At 47.8% G+C, this 26536-nt stretch overlaps 1 protein-coding gene across 1 annotated transcript; it reads left to right on the top strand.

The window, feature by feature from the left end:
- The first annotated feature begins 2 nt into the window (after positions 1-2).
- On the top strand, positions 3-24634 carry LOC149456014 (uncharacterized). Its single transcript, XM_089685546.1, has 7 exons — positions 3-369; positions 7591-7743; positions 7858-7955; positions 21012-21314; positions 21608-21835; positions 21910-22048; positions 22752-24634. Exons 1-7 carry the CDS (start codon positions 3-5, stop codon positions 24332-24334), a joined length of 2871 nt encoding a protein of 956 aa, XP_089541672.1. The 3' UTR covers positions 24335-24634.
- Positions 24635-26536: the final 1902 nt, after the last annotated feature.

Raw genomic sequence — 26536 nt, forward strand, 5'->3', positions numbered from 1 at the left:
TGATGTGGGCGGAGTCCTGGTTTGGGGGAACCAATCAGCTCCTGTGTAGTAATCCTCCTTGTCTTTGTATTTTAGTCCATGGCCGGGAGATGAGGAAAACCTCTGAGGATTGTCTCACTTTGTCTCCAGACTGGAAAGTAGAAGATGAGGACATCACACAGTATAGTCCAGGAGAAAACCCAGCTCCCTCCAATGTCCATCCGGCAACACCCAGTGTAGATGGACCATCGTATTCCTCGTATCCTGAGGAACCTCAGACTGTGCGGGACCGGGCCATCCATCCAATAGACAAGAGGTTCTCCTGCCCCGAGTGCGGGAAGAGTTTTCATTTTCAGTTCAATCTTCATGAGCATCGAAGATCTCACACAGGTGAGAAGCCGTATCCTTGTTCTGAGTGCGGGAAATGTTTTTTAAAGAAGTCCCATCTTTCCCTACATCAGAGATCTCACACGGGGGAGAAGCCGCATTTCTGCCCTGATTGCGGGAAATGTTTTTTGAAAAAATCCCATCTTTCCATACATCAGAAATCTCATGCAGAAGAAAATCCGTACTCTTGTTCTGAGTGCGGGAAATGTTTTTCGGGGAAGTTCAGTCTTTACAGACATCTGAAACTGCATACCAGTGAGAAGGCGTATTCCTGTTCTGAGTGTGGGAAATGTTTTGTGCAAAAATTACAACTGGTTACGCATCAATTATCGCACTCAGGGGAGAAACCATATTCCTGTTCTGAGTGCGGGAAATGTTTTTCAGGGAAGTCCAATCTTTATAGACATCAGAGATTGCACATAGGTGAGAAACCATATTCCTGTTCTGAGTGCGGGAAATGTTTTGCAATAAAATCAAAACTTGTCACACATCAGAGGTATCACACGAAGGAGAAGCCATTTCCTTGTCCTGAGTGCGGGAAATGTTTTTCATTGAAGTCCAGTCTTCATAGACATCAGAAACTACACACAGGTGAGAAGCCGTATTCCTGTTCTGAGTGCGGGAAATGTTTTGCAATAAGATCAGATCTTGTCACACATCAGAGATCCCACACGGGGGTGAAGCCATTTTCCTGCCTTGAGTGCGGGAAATGTTTTTCATTGAAGTCCCATCTTACCAAACATCAGAGATTGCACACGGGCGAGAAGCCATTTTCCTGTCTTGAGTGCGGGAAATGTTTTTCAGATAAGTCCAACCTTAATAATCATCAGAGATCGCACACAGGTGAGAAGCCGCATTCCTGTCCTGAGTGCGGGAAATGTTTTGTACAAAAATCAGAACTTGTCTCGCACCAGATGTGTCACTCGGGGGAAAAGCCGTTTTCCTGTTCTGAGTGCGGAAAATGTTTTGTTCGCAAGTCACTACTTCTTGCACATCAGAGAGTGCACACGGGGGAGAAGCTATTTTCCTGTCCTGAGTGTGGGAAGTGTTTTTCAGATAAGTCCAATCTTTACACGCATCAGAGATCTCACACGGGGGAGAAGACACGTTCCTGTCCTGAGTGAGGGAAATGTTCCTCACTGAAGTCCTGTCTTCCTGTACATCAGGGGTCTCACACAACCCTGGAGGTGTATTAGTGCCTTGAGTGCGGGAAATGTCTTCGAGAAGAATGTTGCTGGACATCCCAGCTCTCATGTGCGGAAGAAGCACATTAAAGCAAATAAAAATGGCGTCCTTACCTGTCATTGGCTGAGTGAATTTTGTGGTTTACAGACTTGGAGGTCGATTATGAAAAACAAAAGGTTGGAGTGGAAAATGCCCCGACATCAGTGCCCAGCTATTGGTTTTAATGGGAGGAATAGTGCCCCATTGATGGTGTCAGTAGGAGAAACAGTGCCCAATTGATGGTGTCGGTAGGAGGAATAGTGCCCCATTGATGGTGGCGGTAGGAGGAACAGTGCCCCATTGATGGTGGCGGTAGGAGGAACAGTGCCCCATTGACGGTGCCGGTAGGAGGAAAAGTGTCCCATTGACGGATCTTACTCCCAAGAAATCCCAAGAGTAGGCATTACTCCCAAGAAATCCCAGGAGCCGGAACTTACTACCAAAAAATCCCAAGACCTGGCACTTAATCCCAAGAAATCCCAGAAGCTGGAATTTATTACCAAGAAATCCCAAGAGCCGGAACTTAATCCCAAGAAATCCCAGGAGCTGGAATTTACTACCAAGAAATCCCAAGAGCCGGCACTTAATCCCAGGAGCTGGCACTTAATCTCAAGAAATCCCAAGAACTGGCACTTACTCCCAAGAAATCTCAAGAGCCGGAACTTAATCTGAAGAAATCCCAGGAACCTGCACTTAATCCCAAGAGTCGGCACTTACTCCCAAGAAATCCCAAGAGCCGGGACTTAATCCCAAGAAATCCCAAAAGCCGCCACTTCATCGGCACAGGATGCAGATAAGAACTGGAACAACCTAACAGTAACCCAAACCTGAAACCTCTGCTCTGTCCACTCGAAACAGAACCCCCCCCCAGAAATTCCAATTAAATCATCTCTACCACGTCACCCAGACATAGGAAATGAAAGGAAGACTGCAAAAAACTCTCCCGTCTCACCGCACCAGAACCACAAAAATACTCTATTTGACCAGCAGCCCAACCTGATCAATAACATATCGGTGTCACTGGGAGTGAGGTGGCAGAATGACGCTAGACTGGTGGACAAGCCATGGGCTCAGCGGTGCCCCACCAAATTAACACATACATGACGCTAACAAGACACTCCCCCGAGGAACATTTATTACTGCATGCAGTGTTACGGCTAAGGAGCCTAGAAAGATGCATTTGTAGTAGCAGACTCCGTCCATAAATGCCACACTTTGTGGAATGTCCCTGGACAACCTTGAGACTCATAGGTGGCTTTATATAGGGGGCTGGAGGCATTTACTAGGAACTTCCAGAAGTCAAGTGATGGTATCTCTGGCAACCTCCACTTCAGCACTATGGATTTCCTTCCAAAAAAAAGAAGGCCAAGGAGAGTTCTGATCGCAAGGCCAAAAGCCAACTGACCTACCAAGCCAATCTCAACCATCAACGATAAGAGTATTGTAGTCAACTCAGAGACAAACCTCGTAACTGCTTCCCATAAAACTCGGCACTGCAGAACAGTCCCAAAACATATGCAAGAAGTCAGCATCTGGTTCGGTACATTTCCAGCAGTGGGGGTAAGGATCGCCAGCTTTGGACTAGCACCTGTAAAGGTATGCCTGGCCAGCCGCCTCCGTTAGTAGAGCTGTGATGGAACGCCTGTCACCCAGATTGGGGGATTCCGTCAGAGAACCGCTTCCCCACCACTGGGACACAGGACCAAGGTATTAGAGTTGGGCATTGCACCCAAAACTAGACGAGACGAGCTTAGATGCCAAACTGGAACTGTCTATTGAACAGAAATAGTTTTTATACACTCCAGAAATAGGGGCAGTCCCCACATGAACAATAAAACATATATTACATCCCACACTGATGAGATAATGAGGTGAAGCTGACACCAGTCTAACCTCATCATGCAGGAGCCTCCAAGAGGACCTGCCAACACACCTAGGAGGCACCCAATGGGAGAAGAGAGGAGACACATCACACCTTAATAAACACATTAGAGCGAGAGTCCTCAGCATGATGTTGGATTGCTGATTATAGCAACATCTTAGAGTCTGGGGTGGGGGGGGGGTGAAGCAATCAATGCTGGTCTGGGCACAGAGACCCCAAATCTATCCTGGTCCTCCAGTTCTCAGAGTCTTTGTGTTTTGGGGAGACATGGACTTGAATCCCGAGCAAACTGATCCAAAGGTCCCCCCCCCCCCAGGCACACATTAAAGAAGAGAGCCCCCTCAGATGCCAGGGCCCATAGTCAGTAGGCTAGCCTGCAGTCCCCTCCAGATGCCCACGTCCCGGTTGGTTCCATCACAACAGGGATTGGACAATGCTGTATCTGTTATTCGTTCTATGGAGAATTAAAAGTTGTCAGACTGTCCTATGCCTGGTCTGAAGTCATTCAAAGGGGTGCATGATGGGTCCTGACATATGGAAGAACAGGGTCAGTAAAGCACATGGGGTGGGGTGAAGCAAGACCACTACTAAAGGGTTACTGGACAAGACCAACGGGAAGAGGAATGCAGTTGCTATGGATAACCAATACCTAGTGTGAAGAACAAAGCAGCCGGTCATAAACATGGTACCTGGTGTAGGTGACAGGTCCTCCGGTAGTGAGGGGATTGGTGTTCTGGTTCCCTCCCTATTGGTGAGTTCCTCAAAGGTGTCTGAAACCAAGTCCAAGGTATGGAGACCTCATGTAGGTGGTGCATGGTAGGTCCTGACGTATGGAAGAACAGGGTCAGTAAAGCACATGGGGTGGTGAAGCATACCACTACTAAAGGTTACTGGGTGAGACCAGCGGGAAGAGGAATGCAGTTGCTATGGATAACCAATAATGAGTTAAAAGTACAAAGCAGCCAGTCATAGACATGGTGCCTGGCGTGGGTGACAGGTCCTCCGGTAGTGAGGGGATTGGTGATCTGGTTCCCTCTCTTTCGGTGGGTTCCCCAAAGGCGTCTGGGACCGAGCGCAAGGTATGGAGACCTCATGTACCTGGTCGCATGGTACAGGAGAGTTGAAGGAGTTGGTTGAGTGCACACATGAGGTCCATGCTAGGTGCACGGCAGGACACCATTCTGTCACTGGGAGCGAGGTGGCAGAAGGACACTAGACTGGTGAAGAGGACATGGGCTCAGCGGTGTCCCACCAAATTACAACATACATGACGGTAACAAGACACTCCCCCGAGGAACATTTATTACTGCAGGCATTGTTACGGCTCTTCTCTAAGCCAGGAAACTTCCATAATGTTTGATTTTCACATGAACGCGTTCCCCGCCTGGTCCAGGCACATGGGAAAGGTACCCCCATGTGCACCGCGAGTAGACCCACCCACACATTTAATGGAAAATATTGCTTTTCACCATTAGATGGTGCTAAGTAACATTGGAATTAGCACCATCTAGTCCATGGGTGTCAAACTGGTGGCGCTCCAGCGGTTGCGAAGCTACAAGTCCCATCAAGCCTTTGCCTTTGGGAATCATGCTTTGAAATGCCTCATGGGACTTGTCGTTTGGCAACAGCTTGAGGGCCGCCAGTTTGACACCCGGGATCCAGCAGTTAATATGTGTAGCACCCCCTAGTGAGGGCACTAGGACGTCAGACACATTTAGTTCTTTTTGGTTCCTCTGTAATCGGTGGAGCACCTGTTCATTGATTTGGGCTGTTCTGTGTTCCACAGGCTGAGGGTTTGATTATTTCCTCCCGAACTCTAGAACTCGGCTGGAAAGTCAAATCAGCAGTCAGAATATGTATGGCAGTAAGTATCCTCCTGCGCTTAATGCAGAAGTCGCAAACCTAACTATAGCTGCTGCCCCTTAACTTAAACCAATAAGCGATGATACAAAATACCTGTAAATAGTGAAGCACTATAAGTCAAATCCTATCTATTAAATAAAGATAAATATTATATATTACTAGCCGTGCCCACACATTAGTGCTCAGTGACAGATTATTGCAAACAAATATCTCATTCCACAAGTAAAGGTGAAACATGACCTTGAATAAGTGACAAAATACAAATAATTGTGAAGTGATTCTTTAAGAAGAAAAAATTCCCGTGCTATTTATCAATATCTCTAAAAACACACTGTGTGTATACAAACATCAAACCAATCAAATTATATATGTGTTAATTGAGAACATAAAGTCCATGCAAGTGAATCTGCTGATGTGATCTTCACTCCAGTGAATAATTAGGAAAAGGATCTCTGCTCAGCGCACCTTATTCACTCCTCCTCCACTCAAGGTAACATATATAGGGTATAAAGCAAGAAACTGGCTCACGCGTGCCCAGCTGATCATCCAGTTCCTAGTCGTGGATTGCGTCAGACGTTCACATCGATGGACTCAGCGCTCAACTGTGCCGGCCAGCTTGCGATCATTGGCCTGAGCAGTTGCGCATGCCCATGAAAATTGCAGGAGAGAGTGAATAAAGGTGCCTGGGACATTGTGAGTACTGACCTGGGCTCAGGACCCTAGGGACTGTTTCCTTTGGGTGGAAGAGCCGGTGGCAGTTGTGACTGCCTTCTACCTTCATCAGTCCTGCCATCCGTACTTGTTCCTGCATAGGGACTGTTCATGGAGGCTTAGCAAAGTGTAGTGTCCTCCTGCAAATCTGGAGTATTCCAAATCACCCGACACCCCATCCAAGTTTTTGGGAAAGAAGCGGCTAAATTACAATGAGGGTAGCTCTACGTGTGGTATTATCCATAATAAATCAATAGATAACATTCGACCTCTGCATCAGATAACCTAATAGCATTCATTCTTTACCAACTTTCGCAGTAAAAAAAAACAAAACACTATAAATGAGCAATTTTCTATACACATTTTTTATAGAGACCCCCTAAATGTCAGGAGATGTTTATAGACGGGAAGTATGGAGCAGCTCAATGAATGGACCTCCCAGTGATGTTATCACCAGGCTGCAGCTAGGGGGAGCTCTGATGTTTAGACTGGGACCAAAAGAGGCAGATCCCATCTATCTCACGTTTATCTACATTTTGGTTCTGAAGATTAGCTAAAACCTCCCAACATGAATTTTCAGTTGTTACTGAGAGACAGAAATTGTTCATTGCTGGAGGAACCCCTAGAACCCTTTGGAGGAACCCTGGCTGAGAAAGGCTGGACCAAGCTGTCATATATTTCTGTCCCCCTTGGTGGGAGTGGAGGTGACCCCTCTATGAGGACACACAGCACAAGGCAGGGTCACACTACCAGACGGTTCTCAAGGCTGCAGTTCCTCTGAGCTCCACAAGGTGGGGATCTCACTTCTACCCAGACAGGAAGTCTCTATGGAAGACAAAAAGTGATGTCAGCTACAGACAGGAAGTGATGTCGGGTATAAATAGGAAGTTCCCAGAAAGAGGTGAGTCGGGAGGAAGTAGAGAGGAGACATTGCTGGAAGTGGCAGCAGAGGAGGTAATAAGATCTTATTTTATATTTACAACCAGTAACCCCCCCCCCGTCATTTCTATTCTCTTCCTCCACCGTCATGTCCGTCCTCTTCCTCCACCGTCACGTCCGTCCTCTTCCTCCATCGTCACGTCCGTCCTCTTCCTCCATCGTCACGTCCGTCCTCTCCCTCCACAGTCACGTCGGTCCTCTCCCTCCACCGCCGCGCCCGTCCTCTCCCTCCACCGCCTCGCCCGTCCTCTTCCTCCACCGCCGCCCGTCCTCTCCCTCCACCGCCGCGCCCGTCCTCTCCCTCCACCGCCGCGCCCGTCCTCTCCCTCCACCGCCGCGCCCGTCCTCTCCCTCCACCGCCGCGCCCGTCCTCTCCCTCCACCGTCGCGTCCGTCCTCTACCGTCACGTCGGTCCTCTCCCTCCACCGCCGCGCCCGTCCTCTCCCTCCACCGCCGCGCCCGTCCTCTCCCTCCACCGCCGCGCCCGTCCTCTTCCTCCATCGTCACGTCCGTCCTCTTCCTCCATAGTCACTGTGACGTCTTTTATTTCCAGCAGATGATGATACACACATATATAGAATAGAGCAATTGTTTTTTTACATTAGGAAAGACTAAAAAGGTGATTGGTGGAAAAGCGACACATCTGAAGAACACGTACCGGCCATTCCAGTCCATGGAGGAGTGGGAGTATTTAGAAGGACACAAGGACCTCTACAAGGATGTCATGATGGACAATCAGCCGCCCCTCACATCACTGGGTAAGAGGAGACTTTATTGGAAAGGAGAGAGCAGTACGGAGGATCCACCTAGATCCCCCATCATCTGATAAACACATAGAAACAATGGATTCAGTCAGTGTGTGTTTCCTACAGATGGATCCAGTCATGGGAACCCACCAGAGAGTTGTCCCCGTCCTCTGTATTCCCGGGATTCCACACAGGAAGGTCACACCATCCCTCACCATCATCAGGTAGATGGATCCAGTCATGGGAACCCACCAGAGAGATGCAATGAGATGAGAGATTCTAAAGTTGAGGTTAAAGAAGAGTACAAAGAGGAGGATGAGGAGTATGGAGTGATGGAGGAGTTTTCAGGACACAAGGATATGATGGAACCACCTAATACCAGGAACCCACCAGAGAGATGTCCCGGTCCTCTGTATTCCCAGTATTCCACACAGGAAGATCACAACTATGCACATGATCAGGTAGGTGATTGACAATTATTGGTAGTTATGATCCATATACACAGTAGCTTCTTACAATTAATGGGGTTTTTTTTTATATATTCAGAGTGGAATGCTCGGGGACTATAATATTGTTGTCAAAGAAGAGTATAAAGAGGAGGATGAGGAGTATGGAGTGATGGAGGAACTTTCAGAAGGACACAAGGATATGATGGAGCCACCTAATACCAGGAACCCACCAGAGAGATGTCCCCATCCTCTGTATTCCTGGGATGCCACACAGGAAGATCACACCATCCCTCACTGTTACAAGGTTGGTGGGACGGAGAATCTAGAACATGGACTTGTAGAGACAATGTGTGGATTTTCATGTTACCTTGTATCTTAGAGATTATATTTTCTCTCTTGATGTAGAGTGGAGATCCAATCGATATAGAATTTGAGGTGAAATCAGAAGAAGAAGAGGCGTATGTGAGGGATGATCAGCAGTCTATGGAGGAGGATGGAATAACGAGGACATTTATAGAGGAGGACACTCCTACAGAGATCAGCACAGGTGGGTCATGAACACTAAATCCATCCTTTCATAAAAGACAGTTCTGGTTGTTTCCTCACTCTCTGACTAAGGTCCATGAATAAAGAAATGACCTGGTAGGAGATCAGAGGAGACATTTCCTAGTTCCCTTGAGGGTGGAATTGTAAGCTCCTCAGAGACCAAGCTGCCTGATGTGGGCGGAGTCCTGGTTTGGGAGAACCAATCAGCTCCTGTCTAGTAATCCTCTTTGTCTTTGTATTTTAGTCCATGGCCGGGAGATGAGGAAAACCTCAGAGGATTGTCTCACTTTGTCTCCAGACTGGAAAGTAGAAGATGAGGACATCACACAGTATAGTCCAGGAGAAAACTCGGCTCCCTCCAATGTCCATTCGGCACCACCCAGTGTAGATGGACCATCGGATTCCTCATATCCTGAGGAACCTCAGACTGTGCGGGACTGGGCCAGCCTTCCAACAGGGAAGAACTACTCCTGTCCTGAGTGCGGGAAGTGTTTCCGTTTTCAATTCAATCTTATCGAGCATCAAAGATCTCACTTGGGGGAGAAGCCGTATCCTTGTCCTGAGTGCGGGAAATGTTTTTCAAAGAAGTCCTACCTTTCCCTACATCAGAGATCTCACACTGGAGAGAAGTCACATTTCTGCCCTGAGTGCGGGAAATGTTTTTTTAACAAGTCCCATCTTTCCATACATCAGAGATCTCACACAGAAGAAAATCCATACTATTGTTCTGAGTGCGGGAAATGTTTTTCGGGGAAGTCCAATCTTTATAGACATCTGAAACTGCATATGAGTGAGAAGCCGTATTCCTGTTCTGAGTGTGGGAAATGTTTTGTAGAAAAATTACAACTGGTTACACATCAAATGTCTCACACGGGGGAGAAGCCGTATTCCTGTCCTGAGTGCGGAAAATGTTTTTCAGGGAAATCCAATCTTTATAGACATCAGAGATTGCACACAGGTGAGAAACCATATTCTTGTTCTGAGTGCGGGAAATGTTTTGCAATAAAATCAAAACTTGTCACACATCAGAGGTATCACACGCAGGAGAAGCCATTTTCCTGTCCTGAGTGCGGGAAATGTTTTTCATTGAAGGCCAGTCTTCATAGACATCAGAAACTACACACAGGTGAGAAGCCGTATTCCTGTTCTGAGTGCGGGAAATGTTTTGCAATGAAATCAGATCTTGTCATACATCAGAGATCTCACAAGGGGGTGAAGCCATTTTCCTGCCTTGAGTGCGGAAAATGTTTTTCATCAAAGTCCCATCTTAACAAACATCAGAGGTATCACACGGGTGAGAAGCCACATTCCTGTCCTGAGTGCGGGAAATGTTTTTCAGATAAGTATAACCTTAATCATCATCAGAGATCGCACACAGGTGAGAAGCCGCATTCCTGTCCCGAGTGCGGGAAATGTTTTGTACGCAAGTCACTACTTGTTGTGCATCAGAGGTCTCACACGGGTGAGAAGCCGTTTTCCTGTCCTGAGTGCGGGAAATGTTATTCAGATAAGTCCTGTCTTCATTATCATCAGAGACTGCACAAGGGGGAGAAGCCGTTTTCCTGTCCGGAGTGCGGGAAATGTTTTTCGGATAAGTCCCATCTTTCCAGACATCAGAGATCTCACACGAGGGAGAAGCTACTTCCCTGTCCTGAGTGCGGGAAATGTTTTTCACTGAAGTCCCATCTTTCCAGACATCGGAGATCTCACAAGGGGGAGAAGTCACGTTCCTGTCCTGAGTGAGAGAAATGTTCCTCACCGAAGTCCTGTCTTTCTGGATTCCCACACAACCCTGGAGGTGTATTAGTGCCTTGAGTGTGGGAAATGTCTTCTAGATGAATGTTGCTGGACATCCCAGCTCTCATGTGGGGAAGAAGCACATTAAAGCAAATAAAAATGGCATCCTTACCTGTCATTGGCTGAGTGAATTTTGTGGTTTACAGACTTGGAGGTCGATTATGAAAAATAAAAGACGAGTTGTTGGGACGGGGCGCCCCTTCGTCCAACCAGGACCAATATTTGCCAGATTATATTCTGCGATTTCCTATGATCATTGGCTCCACCTAGTGTCCATAATTCTGTATCACAATATTTTTTGGCAGATGGTGTTATTTCAGGAAAATACCTCATTATGGCCACTAGATGGCGCTGACGATCATAGGAAATTGCTGGCCAGGATTTGTCATGCTCCTCCCGCAAAGTGTTTGTATTTTGACCCCTTTGGTTTTCATCGTCGGGGGGGCGGTTTTGTACAAATAATGGAGATATTATACTCACGTATTCTTATCCTGCCCCAGAAGGTCCTGCTGGTCTCTGGGACAAAGGATTCTACCATTGGAGGGGGGTTGGGGAAGGTTTCCCTGAGCCTCGTCATTTGGCGTTTGGCCTTTTCCACCATTGGAGGGGGGTTGGGGAAGGGTTCCCTGAGCCTTGTCATTTGGCGTTTGGCCATTTCCACCATTGGAGGGGGGTTGGGGAAGGGTTCCCTGAGCCTCGTCATTTGGTGTTTGGCCATTTCCACCATTAGAGGGGGGTTGGGGAAGGGTTCCCCGAGCCTCGTCATTTGGTGTTTGGCCATTTCCACCATTGGCCACGTCTTTGAAATATCTAATCCTCGTGTTGCCCAATACCAGATTGGTGATGTCAGATTTCCAGAACCAGGAAGGATCCGTATTGTGTCCAATCAAGAAGCAGATTTCTGGCCTCACACAGCTTTACTGTCAGAGCTCGAGGATCCACCAAAGGTCTCCAGGCAGTACAGCTCAGGGATGGAGTTAGTTTACTTCCGTCAGATTCAGCCTTGGGCACCATTCTTGTATTTCAGTTGACAGTTGGCTATTGTTCTGTAGCCATAGTTACCAATAGTTTGACCTTCTAATTTATATGACCTGTGGCATGTATGATACAACAGCGCCATCTTGAGGTCAGATTGGAGAATGTATCACCTGTATATTTGGACAGAGTAGTAAGGTAGAGAGGAACCACACCCATGTGGGATTGGCTATCTATACTTTCTATGGAAGTCTACGTCACACCGATACGCAACGGAGGTCTACGTCACGCCGATACGCTACGGAGGTCTAGATCTCGCTTACAACGCAAAGTCACCTTTACTGGACACCGGGCAAAACAATTGGGCGCTCTTCCGGGATTGAAGTGAAAGTTCCACTGAAGCAGACCTGTTTTCTGGGACATGTTCTGTGGTGTGTTCTGTGACATGTTCTGCAGTGTGTTCTGTGGTGTGTTCTGGGATGTGCTCTGTGGTGTGTTTTGTGGCGTGTTCTGTGGTGTGTCCTGTGGCGTGTTCTGCGGTGTGTTTTGGGGTGTGTTTTGTGACTCGTGCGGACTAAAAATGCTGCACAAGCTGTTTAGGAAAAACAAGGCTGCAGAGGTTTCTGGTGACCAGGAGGTGGCATGCCCGCTCACGACCTTGGCCACAAATAATGAGTGGGAGCCTCTTCCTATAGAATTTGTAAAGTATGCTTCTGCCTGGAATAAGACTTGGGGTGATGAAGTCTCTAATGAATGCCTTCAGGAAGAAAGAAGGGCAACCTGATGGTAAAGCCAGGCTACGTGCCATTGTCACATCCCTACACTGGGAGTGTGAGGACATGTTCTCCTCCAATGATAGTGAGGATGACGAGATAGAGGTTGATATTTCTGATGATGATTTTGTAGCGGGAAATAAAATTTTGGCCAGACCCCTCATTACTATAACTGGCTCCTCCTCTCCACTCCCTCTTTCTGTAGGGGTCCCTCAAGGTTCAGTCCTTGGACCCCTTCTCTTCTCCATCTACACCTCCTCCCTTGGTCATGTGATAAACTCCCATGGCTTTAAGTACCATCTCTATGCTTATGACACACAAATCTATCTTTCTACCCCTCACCTCACCCCTTCAGTCTCCTCCACACCTCACCCCTTCAGTCTCCTGCACACCTCATCCCTTCAGTCTCCTCACCTCGCCCCTTCACCCTCCTCCTCACCTCGCCGCTTCAGCCTCCTCCACACCTCGCCCCTTCAGTCTCCTCCAAACCTCGCCCCTTCAGTGTCCTCACCTCGCCCCTTCAGTCTCCTCCTCACCTCGCCCCTTCAGCCTCCTCCACACCTCGCCCCCTCAGCCTCCTCCACACCTCGCCCCCTCAGCCTCCTCCACACCTCACCCTTTCAGCCTCCTCCTCACCTCGCCTCTTCAGTCTCCTCACCTCGCCCCTTCAGTCTACTCTTCACCTCGCCCTTTCAGTCTCCTGCTCACCTTGCCCCTTCAGTCTCCTCCTCACCTCGCCCCTTCAGTCTCCTCCTCAGCTCGCCCCTTCAGTCTCCTCCACACCTCGCCCCTTCAGTCTCCTCACCTCGCCCCTTCAGTCTCCTCACCTCGCCCCTTCAGTCTCCTCCTCACCTCACCCCTTCAGTCTCCTCCTCACCTCACCCCTTCAGTCTCCTCCACACCTCGCCCCTTCAGTCTGCTCCACACCTCGCCCCTTCAGTCTCCTCACCTCACCCCTTCAGTCTCCTCTCGCATTACTAACCTACTAAGCGACATATCGGCATGGATGTCACTCCATTTCCTCCAACTCAGTCTTTCCAAAACTGAGCTCTTAGTATTCCCCCCAGCCCGTGCCCCCTCCCCCGACTTCTCCATCAAGATCAAGACCATAATCATCAGTCCCTCCCCTCATGCCAGGGTACTAGGTGTAATCCTAGACTCCAATCTGTCCTTTCACCCCCAAATCCAATCTCTGTCTAAATCTTGTAGACCTCACCTCCGCAACATCTCCAATCTCCGCAACTTTACCAACCTTCACAACATCTCCAACCTCCGCAACACCTCCAACCTCCACAACACCTCCAACCTCCGCAAAATCTGCAATCTCCGCAACATCGCCAACCTCCGCAACACCTCCAACCTCTGCAACACCTCCAACCTCCGCAACGTCTCCAATATACGCCCGTTCTTAACCTCGGAAACCACTAAGCAACTTATTCCCTCCCTGGTTATCTCTCGCTTTGACTATTATAACTCCCTCCTCATTGGCCGACCTCATCGCAGGCTATCTCCTCTTCAGTCCATCATGAATGCTGCTGCCAGACTCATCCACCTTACTAACCGTTCTGCATCTGCCATTCCTGCCATAAAATTCAAAACATTAACAATAACATATAAAGCATTTTATAACTCCGCCCCAAATTACATCACCAATCTTGTCTGCAAATATCACCCAAACCATCCGACCTCCTGCTCTCTAGCTACCTTGTCTCCTCCTCCCATGCTCGTCTCCAGAGCCTCCCCCATCCTCTGGAACTCTGTACCCCAATTTATCAGACTATCGCCTACTCTGCTCACTTTTAGGCGATCTCTGAAAACCGATCTCTTCAGGGAAGCCTATCCTGCCCTCAGCTAATACTGGAATCTTCTACTCTTCCTACCAGTCCATCCCCCACAGTTACTACCTTTTGCACCACTAGCCCCTACCTCTTAGATTGTAAGCTCCCAGGATTAGGCCCTCCTAACCCTCTTGTATTGAACTGTATTGTTGCTGTATTGTCTCCCGTTATATTGTACAGCGCTGAGCACACTGTTGGTGCCATAAATCCTGTATAATAATATATTGTAAAGTCATGACGCCATCCTGTATAACAATATATTGTGACGTCATGACGCCATCCTGTATAATAATAATAATTACTAAACATAGGAAGAGGCAACATGATAGAGAGGATGAGGAGATAGAGTTTGATATTTCTGATGATGATTTGAGGATATATGATGATGATAGAGAGGATATGGCAGATGGGGAGGTGCATTACCGCAACCCCAGAGATGTGGAATTTGAAGAAGGGAGTTTACACAAACGGAACTCCATGAGCTGTCAAAACAATTCAAACAGGTCCCGGGGAACCCCTACTGAGTTGGCTCCTACGTTTGTGGGATGAAGGGGCGGACAGTGTGGTTTTGTCAGGCGAGGAAACAGAGGCTATGGGAGTTGTAACGGAACCAGATCCCGACTGCACTAGGGTATTTCCGTTAGGTTCCAGCTTCCCTTTCTGAACACAGATCCACGGACACCACCGCTGACCATACAAAACTAGATGACACCAGTCTTGTATTAAACCAGGACTGCTTTAGTTTAACACAGATACAAGATATATACACACAGGGCAGGGCAATACACACCCAGTAACAAGAGACACACACCAGCAGACAGTCCCATCAGGAGGGCTGCTGGAGACACCCCCCACCAAGCCAATACACAAACACATACATCCCATAATAGTTAGCTCCCAAGCAAGACACACAATAGAACAATGAGATGCAACCACGTGGCAGTAAACAATGAAAAACCCCCACCTATCTCCCAGATATGTCTACACAATATTAGGACATTTCACCCTGCACCCCTAACAGGCACAGGGTGACTTACACATAAGAGGGATATGGGGAACTGAGACAGGGGTCTCCCCACCCCTCCAAAGTGAGCTGTGTTCCATGGGCACCCCACCCAAAGTCACTCCCATCACAGGAGTGTAAACCCATGATCCACAATTGCGTCAGACCATGCGAAAAGTCCCAGAGTTTACTGTGAGAGATGAGATAGTTTTGAAGATCCTTCTCGTGGAGGACAGGAGAAGACATTTCCAGATTTACATGAGATGGGTTGTATATCCGGATTAAATACGTTTCCAGAATGGATGGGTCCAGATATGGAACCCTTTACGGCTGCTATACGCTCTAAACTGATGAGATCTGTGCCACTTAATCTCAGGGTTCCTTTATTGTCCTTGTTGGGGGGGGCCTGGGATTAAACCGCAAGATTCACGAAGCCACTACCCTTTTAAGCCAGTTGGGGGAGCTAGAGGAGACTAAAACAAAACCTGTCAGGGCAGTAGATAGGATCAAGGCCAGACAGGAGGAAAAGAACAGAGAAGAAATACAGTAGAATGTGGCAGTAAAGACGAGGTGAAGAGATAACCAGGTCATCTCTAGGAAGCAAATGTGGGTGGACCTATTAAAGGCAGAAGTACCTAAAGATGAGATAGATGGAACTTCTAATGCAGAATTGCTTAAGAGGTGGAAACCTGTCAGGATTAGGAACACTACTCCTAGTGAAGATCACATCAACCACGATTTAGAGGAAACAGAACAGACCCCTCTTGTTAGCCCCAAACCAATTCCCGAAACTGAACCTAAACCCAAATCCCTTCATCCTGGGGAGGAGTTAGAGAGACTCGGAGAGAGGGACTGGGAGGTCCCGTATCCTTGATGAAGGGAAAGTGGGTCTCCTGTGATAGCTGTGAGGACAGTCCACCTCCCATATTCACCTGTCACTGTACAGTGGGGGAAGTCATCTTCTCCTACACACGTGATGGTTTTAGTTGATGGTGGAGTTGAAGTTACACTTTTGCAAGGAAATCCTTCCCACTGCAAAGAAGAAGTGATTCATGTAGAAGGTTTGGGAGGGCAAACCACACCAGTTAGGACATGGGTGAAATTGGCTATTGGCAAGGGATCAGGATTTTGGACAAATGTTTTGGTATCAGAATTACCTGAAAATATTCTTGGGGTAGATTTACTTCAAGGTCAGTCAATGACTGGGGGACATTCACATTTGGATATCCCGATAAAGCATATCTGGTTAGGGCGGTGATGGCTGTGGTTAGAGGTCATGCGAAATGGACCCCTGTCTACATTCCTCCACCAGAGAAGCCAGTCTGTCTCAAGCAGTAGTCAAGAACTGTTGAGAGTAGCGATCCTTAGACCCCTGTCTACATTCTTCCACCAGAGAAGCCAGTCTGTCTCAAGCAGTATTTAAGAACTGTTGAGAGAAGGGATCCTTAGACCCCTGTCGACATCGCTCCACCAGAGAAGCCAGTCTGTCTCAAGCAGTATTCAAGAACTGTTGAGAGTAGGGATCCTTAGACCCCTGTCTACATTCCTCCACCAGAGAAGCCAGTCTGTCTCAAGCAGTATTCAAGAACTGTTGAGAGTAGGGATCCTTAGACCCCTGTCTACATTCCTCCACCAGAGAAGCCAGTCTGTCTCAAGCAGTACAGACTTCCTGGAGGCCACAAAGAAATTGGGGAGACTATTCAAGAACTGTTGAGAGTAGAGATCCTTAGAACCACTGTAAGTCCTTTCTCGTCTCCGGTGTTCTGTTTAAAGAATCCTGATGGGAAGTATAGAATGACTGTGGATTACAGAGGTCTAAACAAAGTGGCACCTCCATTAACATCAGCTAATATGATCTCCATTTTTGAGAAAATTGCCGAAGAGGCAAGAGAATATCATGCAGTGATAGACCTAGCTAATGTTTTCCTCTCAGTTTTGATGGACCAGTTTTCCTTTGTGTGGGATGGCTGCCAGTCCCCATCCTTCCACAAGGCTACCTTCATTCTCCAAAGATTTGTCATGGACCGATTGCTTGAGATTTAAGCACACTGAATCTGAAATCACTGTGTCTCACTACATCGATGACATCATGATCTCTGGGACAAAAGAAGATGTGACTGAAGCACCGAACCTGCTGATACAGCACATGGAGAACAGAGGATGGGCTATCAATAGAGACAAAGTTCAAGGACCTGCCACACAGGTGAAATTCCTGGGAATGATATGGACTAGGCCACAGAGGAAAATTCCACAGACAGTTGTGCAAAATATCCAGGCACTTTCACCCCCTACTACCAAAAAGGAGGCACAGAAGTTCATTGGATTTGTGGCATTCTGGAGACCGTTCATCCCCCATCTTGGACTGATCCTGAGGCCTATATACAATGTTACCAGGAACAAGACTGAGCTTTCATGGGGTTCAGAGCAGCAGACCACATTCCTTGCTGCTAAAGAAGCCATTTTGCAGCATCAGGGATTGGGACCCATGACACAAAGAGTACCATTCCAGCTGGAGGTAGAGAAGCAGGATGGTACCATATCTTGGAGTTTGTGGCAACCAAATGAAAAGAAAGGACAGAGAGCATTACCCTTTGGATTTTGGTCCAAACAACTGACAGGGGCACAGAAGAGATAGGTGCCCCTAGAGAAGTACCTGTTTGGGGCCTACACAGCACTTCAACATGTAGAGACGATTACAGGAAAGGAACCAGTCATCATCCGTACTGCATTGCCAATAGCAGGATAAGTGAGAGATAATGGACTGGTCACTAGGGCAACTGTACCTCAGAACCAGACACTAATGAAATGGAAGTGGTACCTTCAAGAAAGAGGGGGTATGTCAGAGACATTTCAAAACAGTTGGCAGGGCTTGTTACGTTTACCAGAACCCAGCCAGAGGAAATTCCTGTGCTGCAGTAATCCCCCGTTCAAGAAGCTCCACCTCTTGAGTCTCTGTCAGAAGACGTGAAAGAGTCAGCATGGTTCACTGATGGTTCAGCTATAGTCACCTCGTCTGGGCGTCGATGGATCCAGTCCTGCAGGAGACCAGAATTGGGGGGTCCAGTCAGTATGCAGAGCTGAAAGCTATAGTAATGACTCTTCAGGAGGATCCTTCTTCCCATGTCGCTATCTACACTGACAGCTGGGCAGTCTTTAAAGGACGGACAACTTGGATGCCCACATGGAAGTCCAATGAATGGATGGTTTCTGGAAAGGTTGGGTGGGGAGGCAGGGAAGCCTGGGACTACATCTGGAAGGAAGCTCAATCCTGTGCCATAAAAGTGGGGCATACATGTGCCCCTAGTACAAGACTTCAAGAACTACAACAGAGTGGCAGATGAAATCGCCAAGGTAAGTGCCGTTGTGCTGATTGATCCTGTCTTGATGAACTCGGCCAACTGGGCCCACAAGCAATCTGGACATTTGGGGCAGAAAACAACATGAATTTGCCATTGCAAATGTAATCCACTGGGTTGATTAAGAGGGGCGAGAGGCCTGCAGAGATGTGAGATTGACTTCATCGGTCCCCATCTTTGTGGAAACAATGGACTGAGATATTGTGGCACTGCAGTGGGCACCTATTCAGGACTTTCCTTGTTTATCCTTGTGCAGATCGTACTGCAACACTTCAGCTGCTTCAGAACTTCGCGTTGCTTATGGCTGTCCCAAACAGGTCCAAAGTGATAACGGCTCATACTTCACCGGATCAACAGTTCAACAACCGGCCAAAGATCCTGGACTGTACTGGTTCTGCCACATCCCATACCATCAACAGGCAGCTGGTTCGGGGGTGGGATTGGTTCCTCACTCAGGCCGTTCTGTTGTTAAATCCTAGGCCAGGGTTGTCAAATTGGTGGCCCTCCAGCTGGTAGGAGACTACAAGTCCCATCATGCCTCTACCTTTGGGAGTCATGCTTGTAACTGTCAATCTTGCAATGCTTCATGGGACTTGTAGTTTGGCAACAACTGGAGGGCCACCAGTTTGACCCCCGTGTTCTAGGCCAATAGCCAAAGGTATACCACATGAGAGGATGGTGGGGGCTGGGGAAAAGATTCTACAGCATGACCCCTAGAACCCTTTGGAGGAACCCTGGCTGAGAAAGGCTGGACTAGGCAGTCATATATTTCTGTCCCCCTTGGTGGGAGTGGAGGTGACCCCTCTATGAGGACATACAGTCCATACACACCCAGCACAAGGCCGGGGTCACACTACCAGACGGTTCTCAGGGCTGCAGTTCCTCTGAGCTCCAACAGGTGGTGATCTAATTTCTACCCAGACAGGAAGTCTCTATGGTATACAAACAGGAAATGATTCAGATAAAGACCGGAAGTTTCTTATGATACGAGACAGAGGAGACGTTGGTGGAAGTGGCAGCAGAGAAGGTAATAATATCATATTTTCTGTTTGCACCCAGTAACCCCCCGTCATGTCTTCCTCCATCGTCATGTCCGTCCTCTTCCTCCACCATCATGTCCGTCCTCTTCATCGTCATGTCTGTCCCCTACCTCCATCGTCATGTCCGTCCTCTTCCATCACCGTCTCGTTTGTCCTTTTCCTCCACCGTCTCGTTTGTCCTCTTCCTCCATCGTCGTGACCGTCCTCTTCCTCTGACGTCACGTCCCGTCCTCTTTCTCCATAGTCACTGTGACGTCTTTTATCTCCAGCAGATGATGATACACACATATATAGTGTGGGAACCCAGATTAACCCCTTCAGGGGCAGAACATTCCCCCACTTCCGGGGCCGGAACATTCTCATATAAACATCTTCTTTATCAATTATCACCCTTACCCGTATAGATTAAACAACGGCACGACTGAGGATGGAGGAGGACCGGAGTCACATGACTGAGAAGATACTAAACCTCACCCTGGAGATCATCTACCTGCTGACCAGAGAGGTGAGGAGGATTCTGGGAGGTCACATGACATCACTCTTGTCTAGTCTAGCCAATGTTCTTCTTGTAGACATGTAGATGATGTCAGATGATTGATATCGATTTCTCTTTCTCCTGATCTGTAGGATTATGTTGTAGTGAAGAAGTCTAGTGGGGAGCAAATCTCAGGAGGATGGAGCAGGACCCAGAGCCCCACCATGGTGCCTCCCCCTCGTTCTCCGATACCTGAGAGGAACAAAGAGCAGAAGATCCTGGAACTGACCACCATGATGGTCCATCTGCTGACAGGAGAGGTGAGCGGTGGCGGGAATTCTGGGACATTCTCCAGTAACAGACAAGGGATGTGTCTGGATGGTGACTGTATCATTGTGTGTGTCAGGTTCCTATAAGGTGTCAGGGTGTCACTGTCTATTTCTCCATGGAGGAGTGGGAGTATTTAGAAGGACACAAGAACCTCTACAAGGACATCATGATGGACAATCAGTCGTCCCTCACATCACCGGGTAAGAGGAGACTTTATTGGAAAGGAGAGAGCAGTACGGAGGCTCCACCTATATCCCCCATCATCTGATAAACACATAGAAACAATGGATTCAGTCAGTGTGTGTGTTTCCTACAGATGGATACAGTCATGGGAACCCACCAGAGAGATGTCCCCGTCCTCTGTATTCCCAGGATTCCACACAGGAAGGTCACACCATCCTTCACCATCATCAGGTAGATGGATCCAGTCATGGGAACCCACCAGAGAGATGTCCCCGTCCTCTGTATTCCTGGCATTCCACACAGGAAGGTCGCACCATCCCTCACCATCATCAGGTAGATGGATCCAGTCATGGGAACCCACCAGAGAGATGTCTCCTTCCTCTGTATTTCCGGGATTCCACACAGGAAGGTCACACCATCCCTCACCATCATCAGGTAGATGATTGACAATTATTGGTAGTTGTGATTTATACACAGCATGTTTGTTACAATGAATGTTTTATTATATCTTTAAGAGTGGAATCCTCGGGGATGATAATACTGATGTTAAAGAAGAGTATAAAGAGGAGGATGAGGAGTATGGAGTGATGGAGGATTTTTCAGAAGGACACAAGGATATGATGGAGCCACCTAATACCAGGAACCCACCAGAGAGATGTCCCCATCCTCTGTATTCCCGGCATTCCACACAGGAAGGTCACACCATCCATCATCAGGTAGATGGATCCAGTCATGGGAACCCACCAGAGAGATGTCCCCGTCCTCTGTATTCCCGGGATTCCACACAGGAAGATCACACCATCCCTCACCATCATCAGGTAGATAGATCCAGTCATGCGAACCCACCAGAGAGATGTCCCCGTCCTCTGTATTCCTGGGATTCCACACAGGAAGGTCACACCATCCCTCACTATCATCAGGTAGATAGATCCAGTCATGGGAACCCACCAGAGAGATGTCCCCGTCCTCTGTATTCCTGGGATTCCACACAGGAAGGTCACACCATCCCTCACCATCATCAGATAGATGAGGAACAATCACTGATAGTATCATTAGGATCTGTACATTATCTGCATTGTTACCATTGATGTCATTTTTATTATATATTCAGAGTGGAAACCTGAGAGAGTCTACAGTTGAGGTTAAAGAAGAGATAAAAGAGGAGGAGGATGAGGATGGGGTGATGGAGAAGTCAGAGTTTCCAGAAGGACACAAAGATCTGTACCAGGACATCATGGTGGAGTCATCCAGCTACAGGAACCCACCAGAGAGATGTCCCCGTCCTCTGTATTCCCGGGATTCCACACAGGAAGGTCACAACTATAGCCAACATGATCAGGTAAGTAGTTTGGAGTATCTGGAACATGAAAGTGTCCGATGGAGATGATATTTTCTCTCCTTCTCTTGGCTTAGGGTGAAGATCTGACAGATATAAAAGTTGAGGTGAAATCAGAAGAAGAGGCGTATGTGAGGGATGATCAGCAGTCTATGGAGGAGGATGGAATAACGGGGACATTTATAGAGGAGGACACTCCTACAGAGATCAGCACAGGTGGGTCATCAACACTAAATCCATCAGGGACATGTGGAGGGGGTCTCCCCTTTAAGTATCCAGTTCCGGCTCCTAGAGATAAAGAGACTACATAGTGCTCACTGTTATATTTATTAAATGGATAAAACAGAAAAACACTCACATAGTTATACAATCAGTCCGACATCGAATACACAGAATTCCTGCAGACTCCCCAAGCCGCGGTATCATTGTGCCTTGTGGACACTCTGCCTAACGTGATGATGTCCTCAAACCGTGCCCATCTGATGCCTTGCATCCTGATTGGTCTTTCCCAAAATTATATATGGTCTTCAGGATGGGGGAGGAGCCAATACCCCAATAATGGTGGTCTTCTGGATGGGGAACGAGCCAATACCCCAATGATGGTGGTGTTCAGGATGGGGCAGGAGCCAATACCCCAATGATGGTGGTCTTCAGGATGGGGGAAGGAGCCAATACCCCAATGATGGTGGTCTTCAGGATGGGGGAGGAGCCAATACCCATAGATGGTGGTCTTCAGGATGGGGGAGGTGCCAATACTCCAATGATGGTGGCCTTCAGGATGGGGGGAGGAGCCAATACCCCAATGATGGTGGTCTTCAGGATGAGTCCAGTCTTCCTCTTGGTCCCCCTCCCCCCATCCTCACTCTCTGACCTCTGGTGGGGCTTCTGTCTAGTAATCCTCTTTGTTTTTGTATTTTAGTCCATGGCCGGGAGATGAGGAAAACCTCAGAGGATTGTCTCACTTTGTCTCCAGACTGGAAAGTAGAAGATGAGGACATCACACAGTATAGTCCAGGAGAAAACCCGGCTCCCTCCAATGTCCATCCGGCACCACCCGGTGTAGATGGACCATCAGATTCCTCGTATCCTGAGGAACCTCAGACTGTGCGGGACTGGGCCAGCCTTCCAACAGAGAAGAGGTTCTCCTGCCCTGAGTGCGGGAAGAGTTTTCATTTTCAATTCAATCTTCATGAACACCAAAGATCTCACACAGTTGAGAAGCCGTATCCCTGTCTGGAGTGCGGGAAATGTTTTTTAAAGAAGTCCCATCTTTCCTTACATCAGAGATCTCACACGGGGGAGAAGCCGTATACCTGTCCCAAGTGCGGGAAACGTTTTGTACAAAAATCAGAACTTGTCTCACATCAAATGTGCCATTCAGGGGAAAAGTTGTATTCTTGTTCTGAGTGTGGGAAATGTTTTACATTGAAGTCCAGTCTTTTTAGACATCAGAGATTGCACACAGGTGAGAAGCCGTATTCCTGTTCTGAGTGCGGGAAATGTTTTATACAAAAATCAAAACTTGTCACACATCAGAGGCATCACACAGGTGAAAAGCCGTATTCCTGTCCTGAGTGCGGGAAATGTTTTGTACAAAAATCAGAACTTGTCTCGCATCAAATGTGCCACAATGGGGAAAAGCCGTATTCCTGTTCTGAGTGTGGAAAATGTTTTGTACAAAAATCGCTACTTGTCACACATCAAAGGTCTCACACAGGTGAGAAGCCATATACCTGTCTGGAGTGCGGGAAATGTTTTACTAGGAAGTCCAGTCTTTGCAAACATGAAAGATCTCACACAGGGGAGAAGCCCTATTTCTGTTCTGAGTGCGGGAAATGTTTTTCAGGGAAGTCTAATCTTTACAGACATCAGAGACTGCACACGGGGGAGAAGCTGCATTCCTGTCCTGAGTGTGGGAAATGTTTTGTACAAAAATCAAAACTTGTCTCACATCAAATGTGCCATTCGGGGGAAAAGCCGTACTCCTGTTCTGAGTGCGGGAAATGTTTTGCATTAAAATCGCTGCTTGTCACACATCAGAGGTCTCACACAGGTGAGAAGCCGTATTGCTGTCCTGAGTGCGGGAAATGTTTTTCTAGGAAGTCCAATCTTTGCAAACATCAGAGATCTCACACGGGGGAGAAGCCGTATTCCTGTCCTGAGTGCGGGAAATGTTTTTCAGGAAAGTCCAATCTTTGTAAACATGAGAGATCTCACACGGGAAAGAAGCCGTATTCCTGTCCTGAGTGCGGGAAATGTTTTTCAGGGAAGTCCAACTGTGACAGACATCAGAGATCTCACACGGGGGAGAAGCCATATTTCTGTCTCGAGTGCGGAAAATGTTATTCACAGAAGTCGGATCTTTCCAGACATCAGAGATCTCACACAGGGGAGAAGCCGTATTCCTGTCCTGAGTGCGGGAAATGTTTTTCAGATAAGTCCTACCTTTCCAGACATCAGAGATCTCACATGGTGGAGAAGCCACTTTCCTGTCCTGAGTGAGGGAATTGTTCCACACTGAAGTCCTGTCTACCTGTACATCAGGGGTCCCACACAACCCTGGAGGTGTATTAGTGCCTTGAGTGCGGGAAATGTCTTCTAGATGAATGTTGCTGGACATCCCAGCTCTCATGTGGGGAAGAAGCACACCCTGATATACACCTCAGATATACTCCATGGCTGATCTTCATCATAGAACAAACAGTTCATAAGGAGGTCAGAGGTCACCAAAGATGTGGATGAAGTGTGGGACCGGGTTGGCCATTGATAGGAGAAGAATAAAGATGGCGTCCTCACCTGTCATTGGCTGAGTGCATTTTGTGGTTTAGAGACTTGGAGGTCTATTTTGAAAAAGAAGAAAACTATCTGATGGGAAGTGGCCACATTCGCCCAGCCAGGACCAATATTGGCCATAGCTTAACTCCAACCTCATGATTTCCTATGATCGTCGGCTCCATCTAGTGTCCATAATTCTGTATCGCAATATTTTTACAGTTGGCCGTATTTCAGGAGAAAGAGCTGCCGATCATAGGAAATCACTCTGTTAATCTGGTCAGAATTGATCATAACTGGACAAATGCTGGTCACACCCTTCCAACAAATGTTCTCTACAGGCATGGCTTCATGCAAACAACGAAGGTACCTGACAGTACCCACCATGTCACTGCTGGGCCTGCAGGTGAATTATTGGAGCCCAGTAAACATTGGGAGGGGTTGCACATTCTGGGGGTCCATGCAAGCCATCTAGGGGTTGTATAGAGTTTACAAAGCTCACCCTGTGACGATGTCTGAGAGCGCACCTATTCTTCCCCAGAATGTTCCAGAAGGTCCAACTGGTCTTTGGGACAAATTATTCCACCATTGGAGGGGGGTTGAGGAAGGTTTCCCTGAGCCTTGTTATTTGGAGTTTGGCCATTTCCACCATTATAGGAGAGTTGGAGAAGTTTCCCTGACCCTCCTAATTGGATGTTTGGCCATTTCCACCATTTGGAGGTGAGTTAGGAAAGGTACTCTGAGCCTCGCAAGTTGGAGTTTGGCCATTTCCACCATTGGAGGTGAGTTGGGGAAGGTTCCCTGAGCCTCGTAATTTGGAGTTTGGCCATTTCCACCATTGGAGGTGAGTTGGGGAAGGTTCCCTGAGCCTCGTAATTTAAAATTTGTCCATTTCCACCATTGGAGGTGAGTTGGAGAAGTTTCCCTCACCCTCCTAATTTGGTGTTTGGCCATTTTCCACCATTGTAGGTGAGTTGGGGAAGTTTCCTTGAGCCTCGTAATTTGGTGTTTGGCCATTTCCACCATTGTAGGTGAGTACGAGACTTAGGGAACCTTCCCCAGCTTACCTACAATGGTGGAAATGTCCAAATTTACGAGGCTCGGAACCTTCCCCAACTCACCTACAATGGTGGATATGGCCAAACTCCAAATTACGAGGCTCAGGGAACCTTCCCCAAATTTGGAGTTTGGCCATTTCCACCATTGGAGGTGAGTTGGGGAAGGTACCCTGAGCCCCGAAATTTTGGAGTTTGACCATTTCCACCATTGCAGGTGAGTTGGGGAAGGTACCCTGAGCCCCATAATTTGGAGTTTGGCCAATTCCACAATTGTAGGTGAGTTGGGGAAGGTACTCTTAGCCTCATAATTTGGAGTTTGGCCATTTCCACCTTTTGTAGGTGAGTTGGGGAAGGTACCCTGAGCCACGTAATTTGGTGTTTGGCCATTTCCACCATTATAGGTGAGTTGGGGAAGTTTCCTTGAGCCTAGTAATTTGGAGTTTGGCCATTTCCACCATTGTAGGTGGGTTGAAGAAGTTTCATTGAGCCTAGTAATTTGGAGTTTGGCCATTTCCACCATTGTTGGTGGGTTGGGGAAGTATCCTTGAGCCTAGTAATTTGGAGTTTGGCCATTTCCACCATTGTAGGTGAATTGGGGAAGTTTCCTTGAGCCTCGTAATTTGGTGGCCATTTCCACCATTGTAGGTGAGTTGGGGAAGTTTCCCTGAGCCACGTAATTTGGTGTTTGGCCATTTCCACCATTGTAGGTGAGTTGGGGAAGTTTCCCTGAGCCTAGTAATTTGGTGTTTGGCCATTTCCACCATTGTAGGTGAGTTGGGGAAGTTTCCTTGAGCCTAATAATTTGGAATTTGGCCATTTCCACCATTGTAGGTGACTATGAGGTTTAGGGAACCTTCCCCAGCTTACCTACAAA

The sequence above is a fragment of the Staurois parvus genome, unplaced genomic scaffold (assembly GCF_062004578.1).
Source record: "Staurois parvus isolate SC_StPar_1 unplaced genomic scaffold, SC_StPar_1.0 ptg000380l, whole genome shotgun sequence".
Lineage (NCBI taxonomy): Eukaryota > Metazoa > Chordata > Amphibia > Anura > Ranidae > Staurois > Staurois parvus.

What these genes read in the sequence shown, in the direction of transcription:
- LOC149456014 (XM_089685546.1), top strand. Translation starts at nt 3, where the DNA reads ATGTGGGCGGAGTCCTGGTTTGGGGGAACCAATCAGCTCCTGTGTAGT. An exon ending in GCATCGAAGATCTCACACAG is followed by an intron (nt 370 to 7,590) that starts GTGAGAAGCCGT and finishes TTTTTACATTAG; the next exon opens with GAAAGACTAAAAAGGTGATT. An exon ending in GCCGCCCCTCACATCACTGG is followed by an intron (nt 7,744 to 7,857) that starts GTAAGAGGAGAC and finishes TGTTTCCTACAG; the next exon opens with ATGGATCCAGTCATGGGAAC.